Source organism: Salvelinus fontinalis, chromosome 10 (genome assembly GCF_029448725.1).
Source record: "Salvelinus fontinalis isolate EN_2023a chromosome 10, ASM2944872v1, whole genome shotgun sequence".
NCBI classification, from domain to species: Eukaryota; Metazoa; Chordata; class Actinopteri; order Salmoniformes; family Salmonidae; genus Salvelinus; species Salvelinus fontinalis.
In genome coordinates this window covers 22,806,448-22,823,132 of record NC_074674.1, presented here as the reverse complement: position 1 = coordinate 22,823,132, position 16,685 = coordinate 22,806,448, and the positions used below count along the sequence as shown (strand labels likewise).

General features: G+C 43.8%; 1 protein-coding gene across 5 annotated transcripts in view; it reads left to right on the top strand.

The window, feature by feature from the left end:
* LOC129863836 (erbin-like) overlaps positions 1–16,685 on the top strand; it is a 131,179-nt gene that overhangs the window by 98,973 nt on the left and 15,521 nt on the right. For 2 of the 5 annotated variants that reach the window (XM_055936146.1, XM_055936149.1), the window contains exons 12-20: positions 5,579–5,708; positions 5,897–6,012; positions 7,802–7,871; positions 10,566–10,665; positions 13,681–13,802; positions 14,788–14,961; positions 15,455–15,628; positions 15,751–15,868; positions 16,164–16,347. In XM_055936146.1, coding sequence (XP_055792121.1) covers positions 5,579–5,708; positions 5,897–6,012; positions 7,802–7,871; positions 10,566–10,665; positions 13,681–13,802; positions 14,788–14,961; positions 15,455–15,628; positions 15,751–15,868; positions 16,164–16,347 — 1,188 coding nt within the window. Of the gene's footprint in view, positions 1–5,578; positions 5,709–5,896; positions 6,013–7,801; positions 7,872–10,565; positions 10,666–13,680; positions 13,803–14,787; positions 14,962–15,454; positions 15,629–15,735; positions 15,869–16,163; positions 16,348–16,685 lie in introns of all 5 variants that reach the window. The other 3 variants (XM_055936148.1, XM_055936145.1, XM_055936147.1) reach the window with 2 other exon arrangements.

Genomic DNA, 16,685 nt, shown 5'->3' with positions numbered 1-16,685 from the left:
TATGTGCAATGCCGTCGGGGGTACGCCAAATACAAATGTGATTCACATTGTAAAAAATAAAATGTATTATACATTTTTTTCCTTCACATTTTCAAACAGTATATTTATTTTTTCCAACAGGGCTATACATTTGGATGAGGTATTTTTCTCGCCTGAGTAGTCTCGTTTCACTGCCAAAAATAAAATTAAACCATCTAGTGTTCAGCGAGATAACAATACAATGTCAAATACAGGTAGCCTAGTCAAATGATTAAGATCCAATAACATTAACCATTACTCTCTCGCGGGAAACCTTCACTCTTGCGCAGACATTTAGAAACTAAACATGACAATTTGAAAAATAAGCCTCATGAGTTTTTTGAGCGAGAATAAAGACATGTATAAAAGCAAGAGATACCCTTAATAAGAAGGGGCTATAAGCGTATTTTATGGTGAGCTACCGAGTGGCTAAGACAGGCAAGCCTCATACTATTGTGGAGGACTTAATTATTCCTGCTGCTGCAGATATGGCTGGGACAATGCTGGGGAAAAGGCCCAAAAAACTATACAGACAATGCCGCCATCAAACAACAGTGTTTCACGACACATCACTGTCATGGCAGGAGATGTTTTGAAACAATTACTGCTTCGCATACAAGCCAGTGAATATTATGCGTTACAGCTGGATGACAGGTCCCGTGTCCTGGTATATATGTCCGTTGCGTTTATGGGAGGTCAGTTAAGGAAGACATCCTCTTTCGCAAACCACTGGAAACCAGGACAACGTGAGAGGATATTTTTAAAGTACTGGGCAGCTTTGTGACATCAAATGGACTTTGGTGGTCAAGATGTGTTGGTATGTACTGATGATGCAAAAGCCATGACAGGGAAACATAGTGGAGTGGTAACGCGTGTGCAAGCAGTTACTCCCTAACTCAAGCTGACGGACAATGTCAAATGTGATATAGCAAAGCATCTGAGTGAGCTGGGTGTGCAACTCCGCAGGCAATTTCCCACAACGGATGACACAAACAACTGGATTCATTATCCCTTTCATGCCCTGCCTCAGTCCACTTACTGATATCTGAACAAGAGAGCCTCATCTAAATTGCAACAAGTGGTTCTGTGAAAATGTAATTTAATCAGAAGCCACTGCCAGATTTCTGGATAGGGCTGCGCTCAGAGTTTCTTGGCAAATCGTGCTGTTAAGATACTGATGCCTTTTGCAACCACATACATATGTGAAAGTGGATTCTCGGCCCTCATTAACATAAACTAAATGCAGGCACAGACTGTGTGGGAAATGATTTAAGACGAAGACTCTCTCCAATACAACCCAACATTGCAGAGTTATGCGCATCCTTTCAAGCACACCATTCTCGTTAATCTGTGGTGAGTTATTCACTATTTTTGTGTAAGATGGCTAAATAAAGTGCAAAATTATTCATTATTATTATATTATTATTTGTGCCCTGGTCCTGTAAGAGCTCTGTCACTTCCCATGAGCTGGGTTGTGACAAAAACTCACACTGATTCTTATGTTTTAATACATGTATCATATTGTTTGTGTGTGTGTGTGTGTGTGTGTGTGTGTGTGTGTGTGTGTGTGTGTGTGTGTGTGTGTGTGTGTGTGTGTGTGTGTGTGTGTGTGTGTGTGTGTGTGGCAGGCTTACAGTGATGGCAAAAAACAACATTTTAGAGTGCGCTGACCCTGGTGCTAGTGGTGGTACACAGCTGGAGGTTGAATGTTTGAAGGGGTACAGGACTATAAAAAGTTTGGGAACCACTGCATAGAGAATATGGAGAATGATAATACTAGAACACAAGTTGTTCTCCTCTATCAGCTATTTTTATCCCACAGCCTTTGGTGACTGGCCAGTAAGCAGCAGGTCCATCTCACTTTGCCTTTAGAAAAGCGTGCATTTACATTTTTAATGGCGCAGAAATCGCCAGCTGCCAGCCTTTTCTCCTATCTTCTCTGTTTTCAATAGAACTTTAATGTTCGTTTTTCTGAGATTTGTTTTTTGCCTTTTCCCAACCCATGCATGCATGCACACGTGTACACACACACACACATACTGAGGCACAGGGTCAGCTGCAGCAGGACACGTACTCAGAGCATGCCCTGACCAGCTGTTCACTGACATTTTCAACCTCTCCATGACCCAGTCTGTAATACGTTCATGTTTCAAGCAGTCCCCAAGAGCGCCCAGGTAACCTGTCTAAATCACTATCGCCCGTAGCACTCACATCTGTAGCCATGAAATGCTTGTAAAGGCTGGTCATGGCCCACATCAACACCATCATCTCAGACACCCTGGACCCACTCTAATTCGCATACCGCCCCAACAGATCCACAGATGACACAATCTCTATTGGACTCAACACTGCCCTCTCCCACCTGAACAAGAGGAACACCTGTGTGAGAATGCTGTTCATTGACTACAGCTCAGCGTTCAACACTATAGTGCCCTCCAAGATCATCACTAAGCTAAGGACCCTGGGGCTAAACACCTCCATCAGCAACTGGATCCTGGACTTCCTGATGGGCCGCCCCCAGGTGGTGAGGGTAGGCAACAACACATCCGCCACGCTGACCCTCAGCACGGGGGGGTCGCTCAGGGGTGCATGCTTAGCCCCCTCCTGTACTCTCTGTTCACCTAACACTATTATTAAGTTTCCTGACGACATGCCGGTGGTAAGCCTGATCACCGACGATGATGAGGCAGCCTATAGGAGGAGGTCAGTGACCGGACAGTGTGGGGCCAGGACAACATTTCCCTCAAAGTCAGCAAGACAAAGGAAGTGATCGTGGACTACAGTAAACGGAGGCATGAGCATGCCCCCGTCCACATCGACGGGCTTGTAGATGAGCAGGTCGAGAGCTTCAAGTTCCTCGGTGTCCACATCATTAAGGAATTAACATGGTCCACACACACCAACACAGTCGTGAAGAAGACACGACAACACCTCTTCCCCCTCAAGAGGCTGAAAAAGTTTTTGGCATGGGCCATCAGATCCTCAAAAAGTTCTACAGATGCACCATTGAGATCGTCTTGACTGGCTGCATCACCACTTGGTATTGCAACTGCTTGGTATCTGACCGCTGGGTACATCACTGGGGCCGAGTTCCCTGCCATCGGGGCGGCAGTTAGCCTAGTGGTTAGAGCGTTGGGCCAGTAACCGAAAGGTTGCTAGATCGAATCACTGAGCTGTCAAGGTAAAAATCTGTCGTTCTGCCCTTGAACAAGGCAGTTAACCCACCGTTCCTAGGCCGTCATTGTAAACGAGAATTTGTTCATAACTGACTTGCCTAGTTTAATAAAGGTTAAATATAAAAATATATAAAAATCCATGACCTCTATACCTGGAACTCCAGCCACCCAAGTCAGACAGTTCTCTCTGCTACCGCGTGTGAAGCGACATAAATACAGCAAGACTTGAACCAACAGGACCATGAACAGCTTCTACCCACAAGCCGTAAGACTGCTAAATAGTTAAACAAATAGCTACCTGGACTATCTGCATTGACCCTTTTTTACTCATACGCTGCTGCTACTGTTTATCTATCCTATTGCCTAATCACTTTACCCCTAGCTACAGTACCAGTCAAAAGTTTGGACACACATACTCATTCCAGTGTTTTTCTTTATTTAACTATTTTCTACATTGTAAAACTAACTATGAAATAACACATATGGAGTCATGTAGTAACCAAAAAAGTGTTGAAAAATCTAAATATATGTTATATTTGATATTCTTCTAAGTAGCCACCCTTTGCCTTGATGACAGCTTTGCACACTCTTGGCAGTTTTGATGTCTTCACTATTATTCTACAATGTAGAAAATAATAATAAAAAAACTTTCAAAAACTTGAATGAGTAGGTGTGTCCAAACTTTTGACCTTTACTGTGTATGTACATATCTACCTCAATTACCTCGTACCCCTGCACATCGACTCGGTACTGGTACCCCGTGTTTATAGCCAAGTTATATTTACTCATTGTGTATTCCTTGTCATTATTTTTGTAGTATTTTTCCAATTCAATTTTTTCTCTGCATTGTTGGGAAGGGCCCTTAAGTAAGCATTTCACTGTTAGTCTACACCTGTTGTTTACGAAGCATATGACAAATACAACTATTTGATTTGATTGCAGCTTCCCTGTAATGCCTTCTGGTCTACCGGTGACCAGGGTTCCAAATTTAATATTTTTCATTGGTATCACTGGTGCTCCCAAATTGTAGTTAGTAGCACATTTTTTATTGATTTGAGATAGCCTATATGAAGTCTAGCTACTTTTGAAGAACATGTTGTGCTCTAGAAATGAATATGTAACGCTGTAAATACTTCAGTTTATTATAAAAGCTCAAATGTTGATGCGAATACCTGTCATTTAAATTACGAAGTCATTTGTGCAATATAAGTTTCTACATTGTGTAAAATCACGATTTTGGGTAACGGCTTGCACATAGTTTTAGAACAGCCCACGACATGGTTTATGAATGTAAAATGTGGTTTTGAGAGGAAGGTTTTTATTTGTTAATATGGATCCGATCCTTTGCCCTGTTTGGGCTAGAAGCAAGCTGTTTTCGCTGTAGTAATGGTGCAACCATGATGCTAACGAATCTGCACTTTGTTTTTCCTTTAGGGCACTCGGAAACAATGGTACAGCGAAGCCTTATCATTACAACAATTATTATCTGGGAGATGGTCTTTTGGGTGCACAGTGCTCCCAACATGAAACTGCTGGTCGCATGGCAACGTATTTGGTCGCATATGCTTACTCTGGCTTAATCTAATGTAGCTGGCATATAATAAACGTCTGAAACTAGATTCGCCCCCCCCCCCCCCCCCCACACACACATACTGGTCTTGACGAGAAGGAAACAAAAACTTTCGGGGTTCTCTCCTGCAATGTTCATCCAATCCAGTAAATGTGGAGGAAGAGTGAAGATTGAGTGTCGCCTTGATAACGTCCAAAAGTGGAAGTCGAGTCACAGGCTCTCTTTCCATTTCCCCTCAAGAACCGGAACATCCAGTTGTTGGGACCTCAGCAGAGGCTACTCTGGCTCAACTCCAGCTTAAATTTCACATGTGAAACATCTATCCGCAGACGCAGTATGTCTTTTTTGTATTAATGCTGGAATAAAAACACCAGATATATTCAGTGTATGCTAGCATGAGAAAAACAGAATAATGAGAACCAGATACAGTATGGAAGAGTTTTGGATGTAGAGTAACCTCTTCTCCAGCGAGTCTTCCAGTCACAGAATAATCGTTCACTCTTTTTTTCATGATATGCCGTGTAGTGCAGTCCGAGATAGTTATGGCAGCTGAGTCAGTCAGAAAATAGGACATTTGACAGGGCATAAAGATTCCAAGGACTGTTGGCTAGTTCGAGCAGGAAAAATACATTTTTTAGGACTTCCCTCACTATGGTATAAAGCTGTCTCCTGTCCCTCGTGATAAAATGCCTCTAGAATGAATAATTCAACCAAAGCCCTCTCCACACTAAACACCTATTTTCTCTTCTCCTCGTCCTCTGCCTGTCTTCCTCCTTTCCCTCTGTTTCTTCTTCCTCTTTTTCCACCTCTGTAGGCTGGCAGCCCTGGATGAGCTGGACTGTAGTTTTAACGAGATTGAGGCTCTGCCCTCCTCCATCGGACAGTGTGTCAGCATACGCACCTTCGCCGCTGACCACAACTTCCTCACACAGCTGCCCCCAGAGGTGAGCATTGGAGTCCCACGCCGTGTGTTTACGAGTGCCGGTTTGTGTTATTATGTGCACGCTGTGCTGTGTGCTTATGTACAAAACATAAATTGTGTGTGTGTGTTTCACATCAACTTATCGTGTCCGGCCCCAGCTGTGTGCTGATTTCCTATCCCTCTGTCCTATCCCTCTTATCTGCACATCAGATGGGCAGCTGGAAGAATGCCACCGTGTTGTTCCTGCACTCCAACAAGCTGGAGTCTCTGCCCGAGGAGATGGGAGACATGACCAAGCTCAAGGTCATCAACCTCAGTGACAACAAGTGAGTCTAGCCTCCTGTCTCTACTCCTCCCGTCTCAGCCGGGTGGCAGTCCAGTCAGATTGTCGATGCAATCTGGAAAGCAGCCAGATAGACAGGAGATCAGAGTTGATGGGGCCTCTTTTATTGAGAAAGTCTGTCATTCTTCATCACGCAGTCTTATCCAGGTTCGGCGCAACTCTCCCATGTCACATCCCCCCTCGTCACTACCATCTCAACCCGCTACACTCCTTATCCCAGCTAAGATGGGGGAACGTTAATCACATTAAACATGGGTTACAAATGAGTATAGGCATTGTTGAAAATTTGACTGCAGTGAAAATTAATCTCTAGTACTAGTGGGGTGGAGGCAGCACATTTGTCAGGGTTGAATGGAGAGTCACAGACGCTGCAGGAGAGGCTACGCACACACTCTAACCCCCCCCCAGGGAGGCGTCACACATTTCCACACACAGTATTTACTTTACTTAGCCTGGTTCACATGCAGCTGAAATGGAGATGTTATGGATAAAACAAATGGTTGAACATCCATATGTGGTACCATGGCTAAGCCCAAGCTTCACAGCATCACGTTAACCCAATCTTTAATCCGTGGAACTTGACGACACAATGTATTATTGCAACTTTCGCTTATGTGTTGCTGTGAACATCACTCAAATCAATTTGATCTCCTCTAACTTTTCCCATTGGTGCTGGTGTTCTCAGAGGGTTTCATTGGAGCGCTCGAACAGTCGACACACAAGTTTAACACAGTAGTTAAAATGGGTACCGGTCTACCAGCTGCTCCCTTTATTGTGCAAAGCCACTCTACTGTTGCCACACGGTGCCTTGTAAAACATGTCCATCCAGCTTATTGGAACCAGCGCTGGCACCAGAGCAGTCTCTCTCTGCTGCGTCCGCCACCAAAGTGGATTATATAAGGCGCTGAAAAAACACACACACGGGCTGTGTGTGTCAACAATGGAGAAAAATAATCAGAATGCATTCCCCCACTTTGCACACATTTACCTAAACTCCCGAAGACCCTGGAAGTAAATCATTGGTGAATAATGATACAGGAGTTAAAGCCTTGAACCAGGAAGATAACGTTTGGACCAGGAAGATTGAGTGGATTGATTTCAGACACTCACAAAACCTCCATCAGGAAGGAATAGGGGTTATTTCCAGGTGTTTTTCCAGGCATGGCCACACACACTAGCCGCTCCAGTCTTCTCACTGCCAGCAGCACTAAATAGATTTTACCATGACTCAGCAGTAACCCTGTAACCTGCTGTAAATGAGTTCCTATCCTCCAGTTTTTACAGCGAGAAAGAGACCTGTTTATTACCCCAGGACCACTTATTTCTCATTCCCACTTTGGCCTTGGAGACACATTTGACACAGCACCTGTTTCCTACCTGTTCAAGATGTAATCAAATCAAGCTTTATTTATACAGCATATTTCAGACATGGAATGCAACTCAATGTGCTTCACAGGAAGAAACAAATAAAAATCTTACTGGAGCATTTTTACTACACAGCAAACATAAGAGGATAGTCAATCTGATTTTCTGTGCACTTTAAAAAGTTATCCTGTAGACGTTAGACAATAGCACTTAAAGATTTGGGCCGTTATTAATATCGGACAGCAGTATCTGTAAAATTAAGTGTGGTTTAAGTTGTTATGGATACGTAATATTACACCCTATTCTCTAAATAGTGCTTTTCGTTGTCAGTTTATATCTGTCCCATATCTTTCTCGGGTCGGTAATGTGCAGGGTGACTTTAACTGTAATACTTTCTCTGTCTCCAGGTTGAGGAATCTTCCCTACAGCTTCACCAAGCTCAACCAGATGACTGCTATGTGGCTGTCTGAGAACCAGGTGTGTACACAGCATCTTGGCTTTCACCTCCACTATGGGGCTTTCAGTGCTTCGTACTGTATTCCATATGGGCTTATTTCTTTACTTGTGGGGAAACCTCTGTTCATTGTTTGTATGGACCATCAAGGTGTTTGTTGTATGACCCTCTTGTTTCAAAAGCCTCCCTGCAGTGTCATGAGAATTGTAATTGTAATCTGTAATTGAATGTCTGACACACACAGACACACACACACACGTGGTCTCTGAGATGTTCTCAAACGTGTGGGAGCCAGTGCACTTCCATGTCGCTCTACTTCTCAAACGGCGTAATAAAACCATGTCAAACCCCGACAGTAACTCCAGATACCATGCCATGGCATATTTAATTTTGTGATTATTTAGGCCTAACAATCAGCCAATGCTGACGGAGGCATTGATAGCTTTACCCACTGTTACCTCACACACAATGGTGGTCATTGTGGAAAGCATGGCGATTGGTGGTCATTTTCTGGGGCAAGAAAACGAGCGACCCAAGTATAGTGGTGCAACCCGCCGCTCCCGACAGCCAGCCATGGTCTAATCCCATTGGACACAGTACAACCCGCCAAAACTCAGATTAAAGGTAATAAAACACTTCCATGGCGACTAATCCTGCAGACACACCATATGGCACAGAGGGCCTTTCTCCAAAGCTGAAAAGTGAAAGCCGCTGATAGTTCGCTGTGCTGAGAAGATTTGACCAGAGAGGGAGATGCGCTCTCTAAAACAAAACAAGCATGTCTTGGTTGAGTGGCTTCCAGTGCATTCAGAAAGTGTTCAGACCCCTTCCCCTTTTCCACATTTTGTTACGTTACAGCCTTATTCTAAACTAGTTTAAATTACTTTTTTCCTCATCAAACTACACACAATACCCCATAATGACAAAGTGAAAACAGGTTTTTAGGATTTCTTGCAAATGTATTAAAAATTCAAAACATTTTTTTTACTTATTTACATAAGTATTCAGACCCTTTCCTATGAGACTTTAAATTGAGCTCAGCTGCATCCTGTTTCCTTTGATCATCCTTGATGTTTCTACAACTTGGAGTCCACCTGTGGTAAATTAAATTGATTGGACATGATTTGGAAAGGCACACACGTGTCTATACAAGGTCTCACAGTTGACAGTGCATGTCAGAGCAAAAACCAAGCCATGAGGTTGAAGGCATTGTCCGTAGAGCTCCAAGACAGGATTGTGCTGAGGCCCAGATCTGGGGAAGGGTACCAAAACTTTCTGCAGCATTGAAGGTCCCCAAGAACACAGTGGCCTCCATCATTCTTAAATGGAAGAAGTTTGGAACCACGGCCAAACTGAGTAATCTGGGGAGAAGGGACTTGGTCAGGGAGGTGACCAAGAACCCGATGGTCACTCTGACAGAGCTCCAGAGTTTCTCTGTAGAGTTGGTTTTCCTTCTGGAAGGTTCTCCCATCTCTGCAACACTCCACCAATCAGGCCTTTATGGTAGTGGCCAGATGGAAGCCACTCCTCACTAAAAGGCACATGACAGCCCGCTTGGAGTTTGCCAAAAGGTACCTAAAGACTCTGACCATGAGAAACAAGATTCTGAACTAAACGTTTTTTAAATATTTTGCTGCAATGACACACTTAGTTATCTACCCACCTTGTTCCTTTCCTTTTAGCATGTGCATCTAGTAAGTACACCATCATGCTTTTGGGATACTTGTCTTTCAGATTCCACAATGATTCTTTAGTTGTGGGGACACATCACCACACTCCCTCTCTTGCCTCCCTCTCTTGCTCTTGGTCCTCAAGTCACCTTGATTTAGCACCTGTGTTTTTTTAATTAGTTTTGTTATGAAAGTATTTATGAACTCTATGACAGTAGCTAAAGCAAGGGGCTATAGCAGCTCTCAAGTAGACTACAAATGCATGCTGGGCCGGGCATGCCCTGAGCTCGTGAAGGGAGCGAAATTGGAGCGGGCGAGAAGGCCGACACTCCATCCTTTGGGAATCTCGCTCCACGCTCCAGTCAAATTGGGCACGCTCCGCTCACATACTGCGGAGACATGAGCGTCTCGTCATTAGATACAAATCTCTGGTGTAAAAAATAAAAAATAAAAAAAGACAACACGAGAACTAGCAGACATAAAGGCTCATAAAAACAAAAGATTACTTGATTCTTGCGATACAGGCATTTGGAATATCACGTAAAAACATGCATTCAAATAAATGTGATATTGCCCAGCCCTGCCACACTAGACCTCCTCCAAAGAAATACAGCTCTGATCATCTCCTAATGTTACTGTCCTTTAGTAGGTTTGGAAACCAAATTAAAGGGATTATTTCCACCAGTGAATGTTTGTTACTAGTTACCACAGCCACAAAAATCATGAATTCCACCTATTTCTACCATTTCTCGTAAATTGTGATTTGAAACCTAACCTTAACCACACTGCAAATTTTATACCTAACCTTAAATGAAGACCAAAAATGCAAACATTTGTTTTGACTTTGTGGCTGTGGTAACTAGTGACAACCCCAGTGAATACATATCCATAAAAGATTCCTATGACTGTCCTCTCCCTTGCTTATTTGACAAACTATTACTTGGCAAGGAATTGCGTTTTCCTGACAGTTTTCATAAGCCATAAGGATGTTCAACATTTACTCTTATAGCACTGTCTTGTATTGTCTCTTTCTCTCTCCCCCCACAGTCGAAGCCCCTCATCCCTCTGCAGAAGGAGGACGATCCAGAGACCCACAAGACGGTACTCACCAACTACATGTTCCCCCAGCAGACCAGGACAGAGGACTGTGAGTACTAGACAACCAAGTTTTAGACTAATACTTAGGCCTACTATCTGTGGGGTAGGCTCTGTTCTCTTTTACAATACATCCTACACTAGACAACCTAGACCAGGGGTCGCCCCACCCCAAAAAAAAAATTAAGTATTAAGGGAGCCCCATATAAAAATCCAAGCCCTTTTCAAGCTCAATAGAGGCAATATCTGCTTTTGAGCACCACGAATAGCAGTCGGATCAAATTACCACAGAATCTGACACAGCGGCTGTCTGGTGAAGTTGCAGGGAGAATTGAATCTCGTGAAAATACTGTAAATATGCTGCAGGAGAGATTTTTTTTATTTAAAAACCTAACAACAAAGAAAATATTGTTCTTCGGTAATTAATTGCAATACCCACATCAAGCCCCGCAAGACATTGAATAATGAAACCCAGATACACAACTATTATAATCAAACAGAAGGTTTGATTGTAATCAATATTTTATTATACTGTGTAGGGTGGCCCAGCCCCCAAAAGTGACTCTTTACACTCTATTGAAAAGGTGTTATTGTCTTCTCAGAAAATCAGCCTTCTGTGTTGCTCTTGCCATCCTCCATTGTCTAACACCTCTGGGTAGGTTCTGGTGTGATAACATCCTGTAGGTCTGATATCTGATTGGAAGTTAACTCAACAGTAATGCTATTGGTCAACAACTCAGATTTGGAAACCAAGCAACTTTATCAGGGGGTCTTGGATACATTGCCCCTTTGTTCCTGACCTGGTTGAGAGAATGCCAAGAGTGTGCAAAGCTGTCATCAAGGCAAAGGGTGGCTACTTTGAAGAATATCAAATGTATGTTGATTTGTTAAACACTTTTTTTGTTACTACATGATTCCTTATGTGTTATTTCATAGTTTGATATCTTCACTATTATTCTGCAATGTATAAAATAGTAAAAAATAAAGAGAAACCATTGAATGAGTAGGTGTGTCCAAACGTTTGACTGGTACTGTACATATATGTATATATTAAATCTATAAATAGCCAGGGAGTTGCAAGGTGGTTGATGCGCATGCGGCTCAAGAGCAGCGTGTTGCTGACTTAGACTAATACTAAAAATATATGCTGTAGGCTCAGTCCTGTTCAAACATCTTGACAATGCATCTCTCCTCGAGGTAATCACATATAGTATGTGTTTAGATACACGAATGCCATGTTTCCCCTCCGAATACTTTCATCAATCGAATAGAACTGGGCCACCATCGATGTCAGTCACGGCCTACTCTGAGGAGGAGGAGGAGGAGGACCGTGTAGAAACACTATCCGTTACCCCTCCCTCTCTGCGCCTGTTACCTTGGGCGCTAGGTGTACTGTTACATCAGTTAGCCAGCCTGCTCTCTCTGACCTCCTGTCGGTCGAGGATACTACAGATTAGATATTTTCAGTTCTTTAGCTGATTTAGCTTGACATTTGAACGGGGCTGGGTGGACAAGGCTTGCACTTTTGGGATAGCTCCATTTGTTTCCTTGCGCCATGCAAGCTAGATCAAGTGCAAAGAGAAGGAAAAACTATTTAAATCCACGTCTGGTAGTGACTCTTTCTCACCTATGACTTTTTTTAAATAATGAACAAGCAGAATCAGTGTTCAGGAGAGCCACAGGTGCTAGCTCTTGGAGGGGAAATAGTGAATCGGTTATTAGTGCACTGCTTTTGCGTTACAATTTGCTTTTGTGGCATCCGCCAGATCTACTCAGCCGCTTAATTGGAACGACCAGGGGTCGTCAAAAGTGTTGTGGAAGCCGCATAAGAAATCCGAGCCCTTTTCAAGCGCAATAGCGGAAAATTCATACTTTTTTGCACCATGAATAGCAGTCGGATCAAATTACCATGAAGTCTGACACAACGGCTGTCTGGTGAAGTTGCAGGGAGAATTAAATCTCGTGAAAATACTGAAAATATGCCACAGGAGTGATGTTACTTTTGGATTTAAAAACCTACCACTGAAGGAAATATTGTATACAACAGGTATAGATAGACCTTACAGTGAAATGCTTACTTACATGCCCTTAACCAACAATGCAGTTTTAAGAAAATACCAAAATGAAAAAAAGGAAGAGATAAGAATAACAAATAATTTAAGAGCAGCAGTAAATAACAATAGCGAGGCTATGTACAGGGGGTACTGGTGTCGAAGTAATTGAGGTAATATATACATGTAAAACATGTAGGTAGAGTTAGTAAAGTAACTATGCATAGATAATAACAGAGTAGCAGCAGTGTAGAAGAGGGGCAAATCAAATAGTCTGGGTAGCCATTTGATTAGATGTTCAGGAGTCTTATGGCTTGGGGGTAGAAGCTGTTTAGAAGCCTCTTGGACCTAGACTTGGCGCTCCGGTACCGCTTACCGTGCGGTAGCAGAGAGTACCATCTATGACTAGGGTGGCTGGAGTCTTTGACAATTTTTAGGGCCTTCCTCTGATTCCGCCTGGTATACGGGTCCTGGATGGCAAGAAGCTTGGCCCCAGTGATGTACTGAGCTGTGCGCACTAGCTCCTATTGTTTGCCTAGACAGAGGTAAATCTCCAAAATTGAAACTAAATAGATTCTGGAGGGAGAGAGACTAAAACGTCTTAACCTGTTTCCTAGCAACACTACTTTTGTACTACTCTGAAGTGGAATCTTTGCGTCGAGCGCAGCCCAGGCTTGGAGAAAACTGGTCCGGAAACATGACTGGGCTAAGCTGTCAAAAACAAACAGAATTCCCACCAGTTTTTTTCAACACTATGAATTTACCTCACACACACATTTTTGTGGATATCAAGTGATATTGATACCGCAAACATACATTTAAGGCCCCATACCGTATGGTTTCGGGGGGGAAACTGGAAAAACCTACTCTAGGCAGGGGACGATGTTTTAATTAATGGTACATAACTGCTAAGGTATCATATTTTATTCAATTATTTTATCTCTAGGTGTATGTTTAACAAATGTCATTGGAATTCTGCATAAAGGTTGACATTTGGTTGTCTTTCTCCTCCCCAGACATCCCCAGCTCTGACAGTGAGAGCTTTAACCCCTCCCTGTGGGAGGAGCAGAGGAAGCAGCGGGCCCAGGTGGCCTTCGAGTGTGACGAGGACAAGGATGAGAGGGAGACGCCTCCACGGGTCAGTACCCCACACACATGCATAGACACAAACGAACACACACACAAGCACACACCCTTATGTACGCACACAGCCAAGAAAAACAACCTCTCTTAACTTGCTGTGCTATAGATTGTAGCTGACAAACTGAGGGTGACACTATGCTAATGCAAGCTAATGAAAGTAGATGACAAAACGATGTCCATTTGGCCCCGTCGAGAACAAGGGTCAAATAACGCTGCTCTGTACTCTCATTGCTTTTGCACATTACACAGTTCTCATTACTAAGTTGTTAAGGTTGTTAAAACACTGGAGCAAGGGTTACAAATGGGCTTTCTGGCACAAAAGCAAGTTTTTTTTCAATCTCCTCTTGTTATAATGGAAAATTTAGGTTGTGTACCAAATGGCTCCCTATATAGTGCACTGTATTTGACCAGAATCCATAGGGCTCTGGTCAAAAGTAGGGCACTGCATAGGGTAATAGAGTGCTATTTGGCACGTAGCCTAGATCTGTTAGTCATCTTGTGCTTCAAGCTACAACCCATAAAAGATTGGCCTTTCCCTTTGTCCCTCGTATTCAAGAGAGATGTGTGTGCCTGCACCCAAGTTCTACAGAATTTCCATTTAGTTGTTTGGTGTCTACCGTCTCGTTGTGAAATGGAAGCTCATGGTGCGGTGGTTCTGATTAATTTCCTTCCCACCAATTGTGCCGTCTCACACCGTCTCCCACCGGCACAATATGGCCGCCTGGCTGCAGTGTCTCTCCAGCAGACTGAGAAGGCGGGCCTGCTGGGAAGAGGCACACCGCCTCTCAAACGGTCAGTCTGACTGAGGAGCGGTGGCGTCACCTCCGCTTGGCAGGCAAACCCAACTCCCCATCCCTACTGAACTCCTACCCCCTAGTTGAGGGACCTTCTGTGATCACTGGTTTTAATGTGCGTGTCGCGCTCTCTCTCCACTGTGTGTGTGTGTGTGTGTGTGTGTGTGTGTGTGTGTGTGTTTCCAGGAGGGCAACCTGAAGCGCTACCCGACACCGTACCCAGACGAGCTGAAGAACATGGTGAAGACGGCCCAGTCAGTCGCCCACAGGCTGAAGGAGGACGAGTCAGGCGACGAGTCAGGGAAGGATGCCAGACCTAGCGAGCGTAACCATGTGGGAGTACAGGACGTGGGAGTCAAGGTTGGCCTCCATCTGAGCCCTGTTGTCTGGAAACACTGGCAGACGTGCAAACTGCACGTGTACACACACTGTCTAGTCTAATTTCTACTCTTCTACTTTCCGTAAATACAACAAACAACTTGTATACAGTGTATTGCAGGGATCAACTACATTCAGCTGCAGGCCGATTTTTTTTAAATATATTTTTTTGCTCAGAAAACTTGGGGGGGGCGGGCCTACAGTTGGGGAACCCTGGGGTATTGTATTGGATGATTGCATGAGAGAAAATAAAGACTGCTCCACATGTCCACAAGTATTTGCAAATATTTTCATTTCATTTGATATGTTAAACATAATATATTGGAAATCACAATCAGCCGTAATAAACCTGAGATCAACAGGAATTAGCGGTTGTGTTAAATGGGTAACAAATAACATAACCTAATAATGACTCTTTTGTGATAGAAACACGTTTCCTTTATATAACCTTCTGTTGGTTCGGGGTTTTAACCAGGTGATTGAGGCTCCCTGTGCCAACGGCAAGCCAGTGGAGATGGAGCCCAAAGCGCCTGTCTGTGTCCAGGACTCCACGGCACCCCTGGAGACCTCTGAATCCTACAACTCCCAAAAGACCTCTCTCCGAACCTCCGACAACACCAGGACCATGAACCATGAGGACACCCTGGAGGTACGCTACTACGGAACATGCGACACACCTCGTTGGCCATACACATTTTGACCCTTGCACATTTATTTTGTGATTTAAAAAAAAATATTAAATGTGTCTGTGTCAAGTCTTTTTCTCTGCAGGACTCCGAGGAGCTTTCGTCTGAGGAGGAGGAGATGAAGATAGCGGAGATGAGGCCTCCTCTGATCGAGATCACCATCAACCAGCCCAAGGTGGTGGCCCTAAGTAAGAACAGAAAAGGTACCACCCAGACCAGCGGCTCCTTGCAGGATTCACCACCACTAGAAGTAGTACATGGCTAGAACGCTGGTACTTAACTCAAGTTAGGGTTTGTCCATATGTAACAAAGTTGTTACTTATGGACAAATCCTAATTTGAGTTAAGTAGTTCTATGTAGTATTGACACGTTCGTTACATCATGTGTATTCTGTCCTCAGGGTACACAGCTTGGTAGTACACCCCCCCCCCCGAAATCGTCCTAAACCCCGTCAGAACAATGTGTACACGCTGACCGAGTTCTCTCTTCGTCTGACAGATGACGGTAAAGACGCTGACTCGTTGCTGGACGAGACGGTGGCCAACAGCAATCAGAACAACAGCAACTGTTCGTCCCCGTCGCGCATGTCGGACTCTGTGTCTCTGACCACGGACAGCAGCCAGGACAACTCCCTGTGCACCCCTGAGAGAGAGGCCAAGATGCCCTTCCTACCCAAAAGCAGGTGGGTGCAGTATGGTTCCTCTCTAGGTTTCTTGAGGATGGAGGGTGTTGCTATTGCTATTAGGGATGTGATTTCTTTGAAAATAGAAGCTATAAAAGTCCTAGTGAAAGATAAGTATTTTCCCCCTTGCATTGAAATGTTGGCTCAACTCAGAAAATACCTTAGTGTGTGCTCATACTCGATGTAAATAAGCCGGTGGGATTTCCTAGTCATTGGGATGTAGCCTGGGGTTCCTGCTAAGCTGCGTGGTAGTTGGTTTGTTTACTTATTTATTTGTATTTATTATTATTTATTTTTTTTGACCTTTATTGAACAAGGCAAGTCAGTTAAGAACAAAT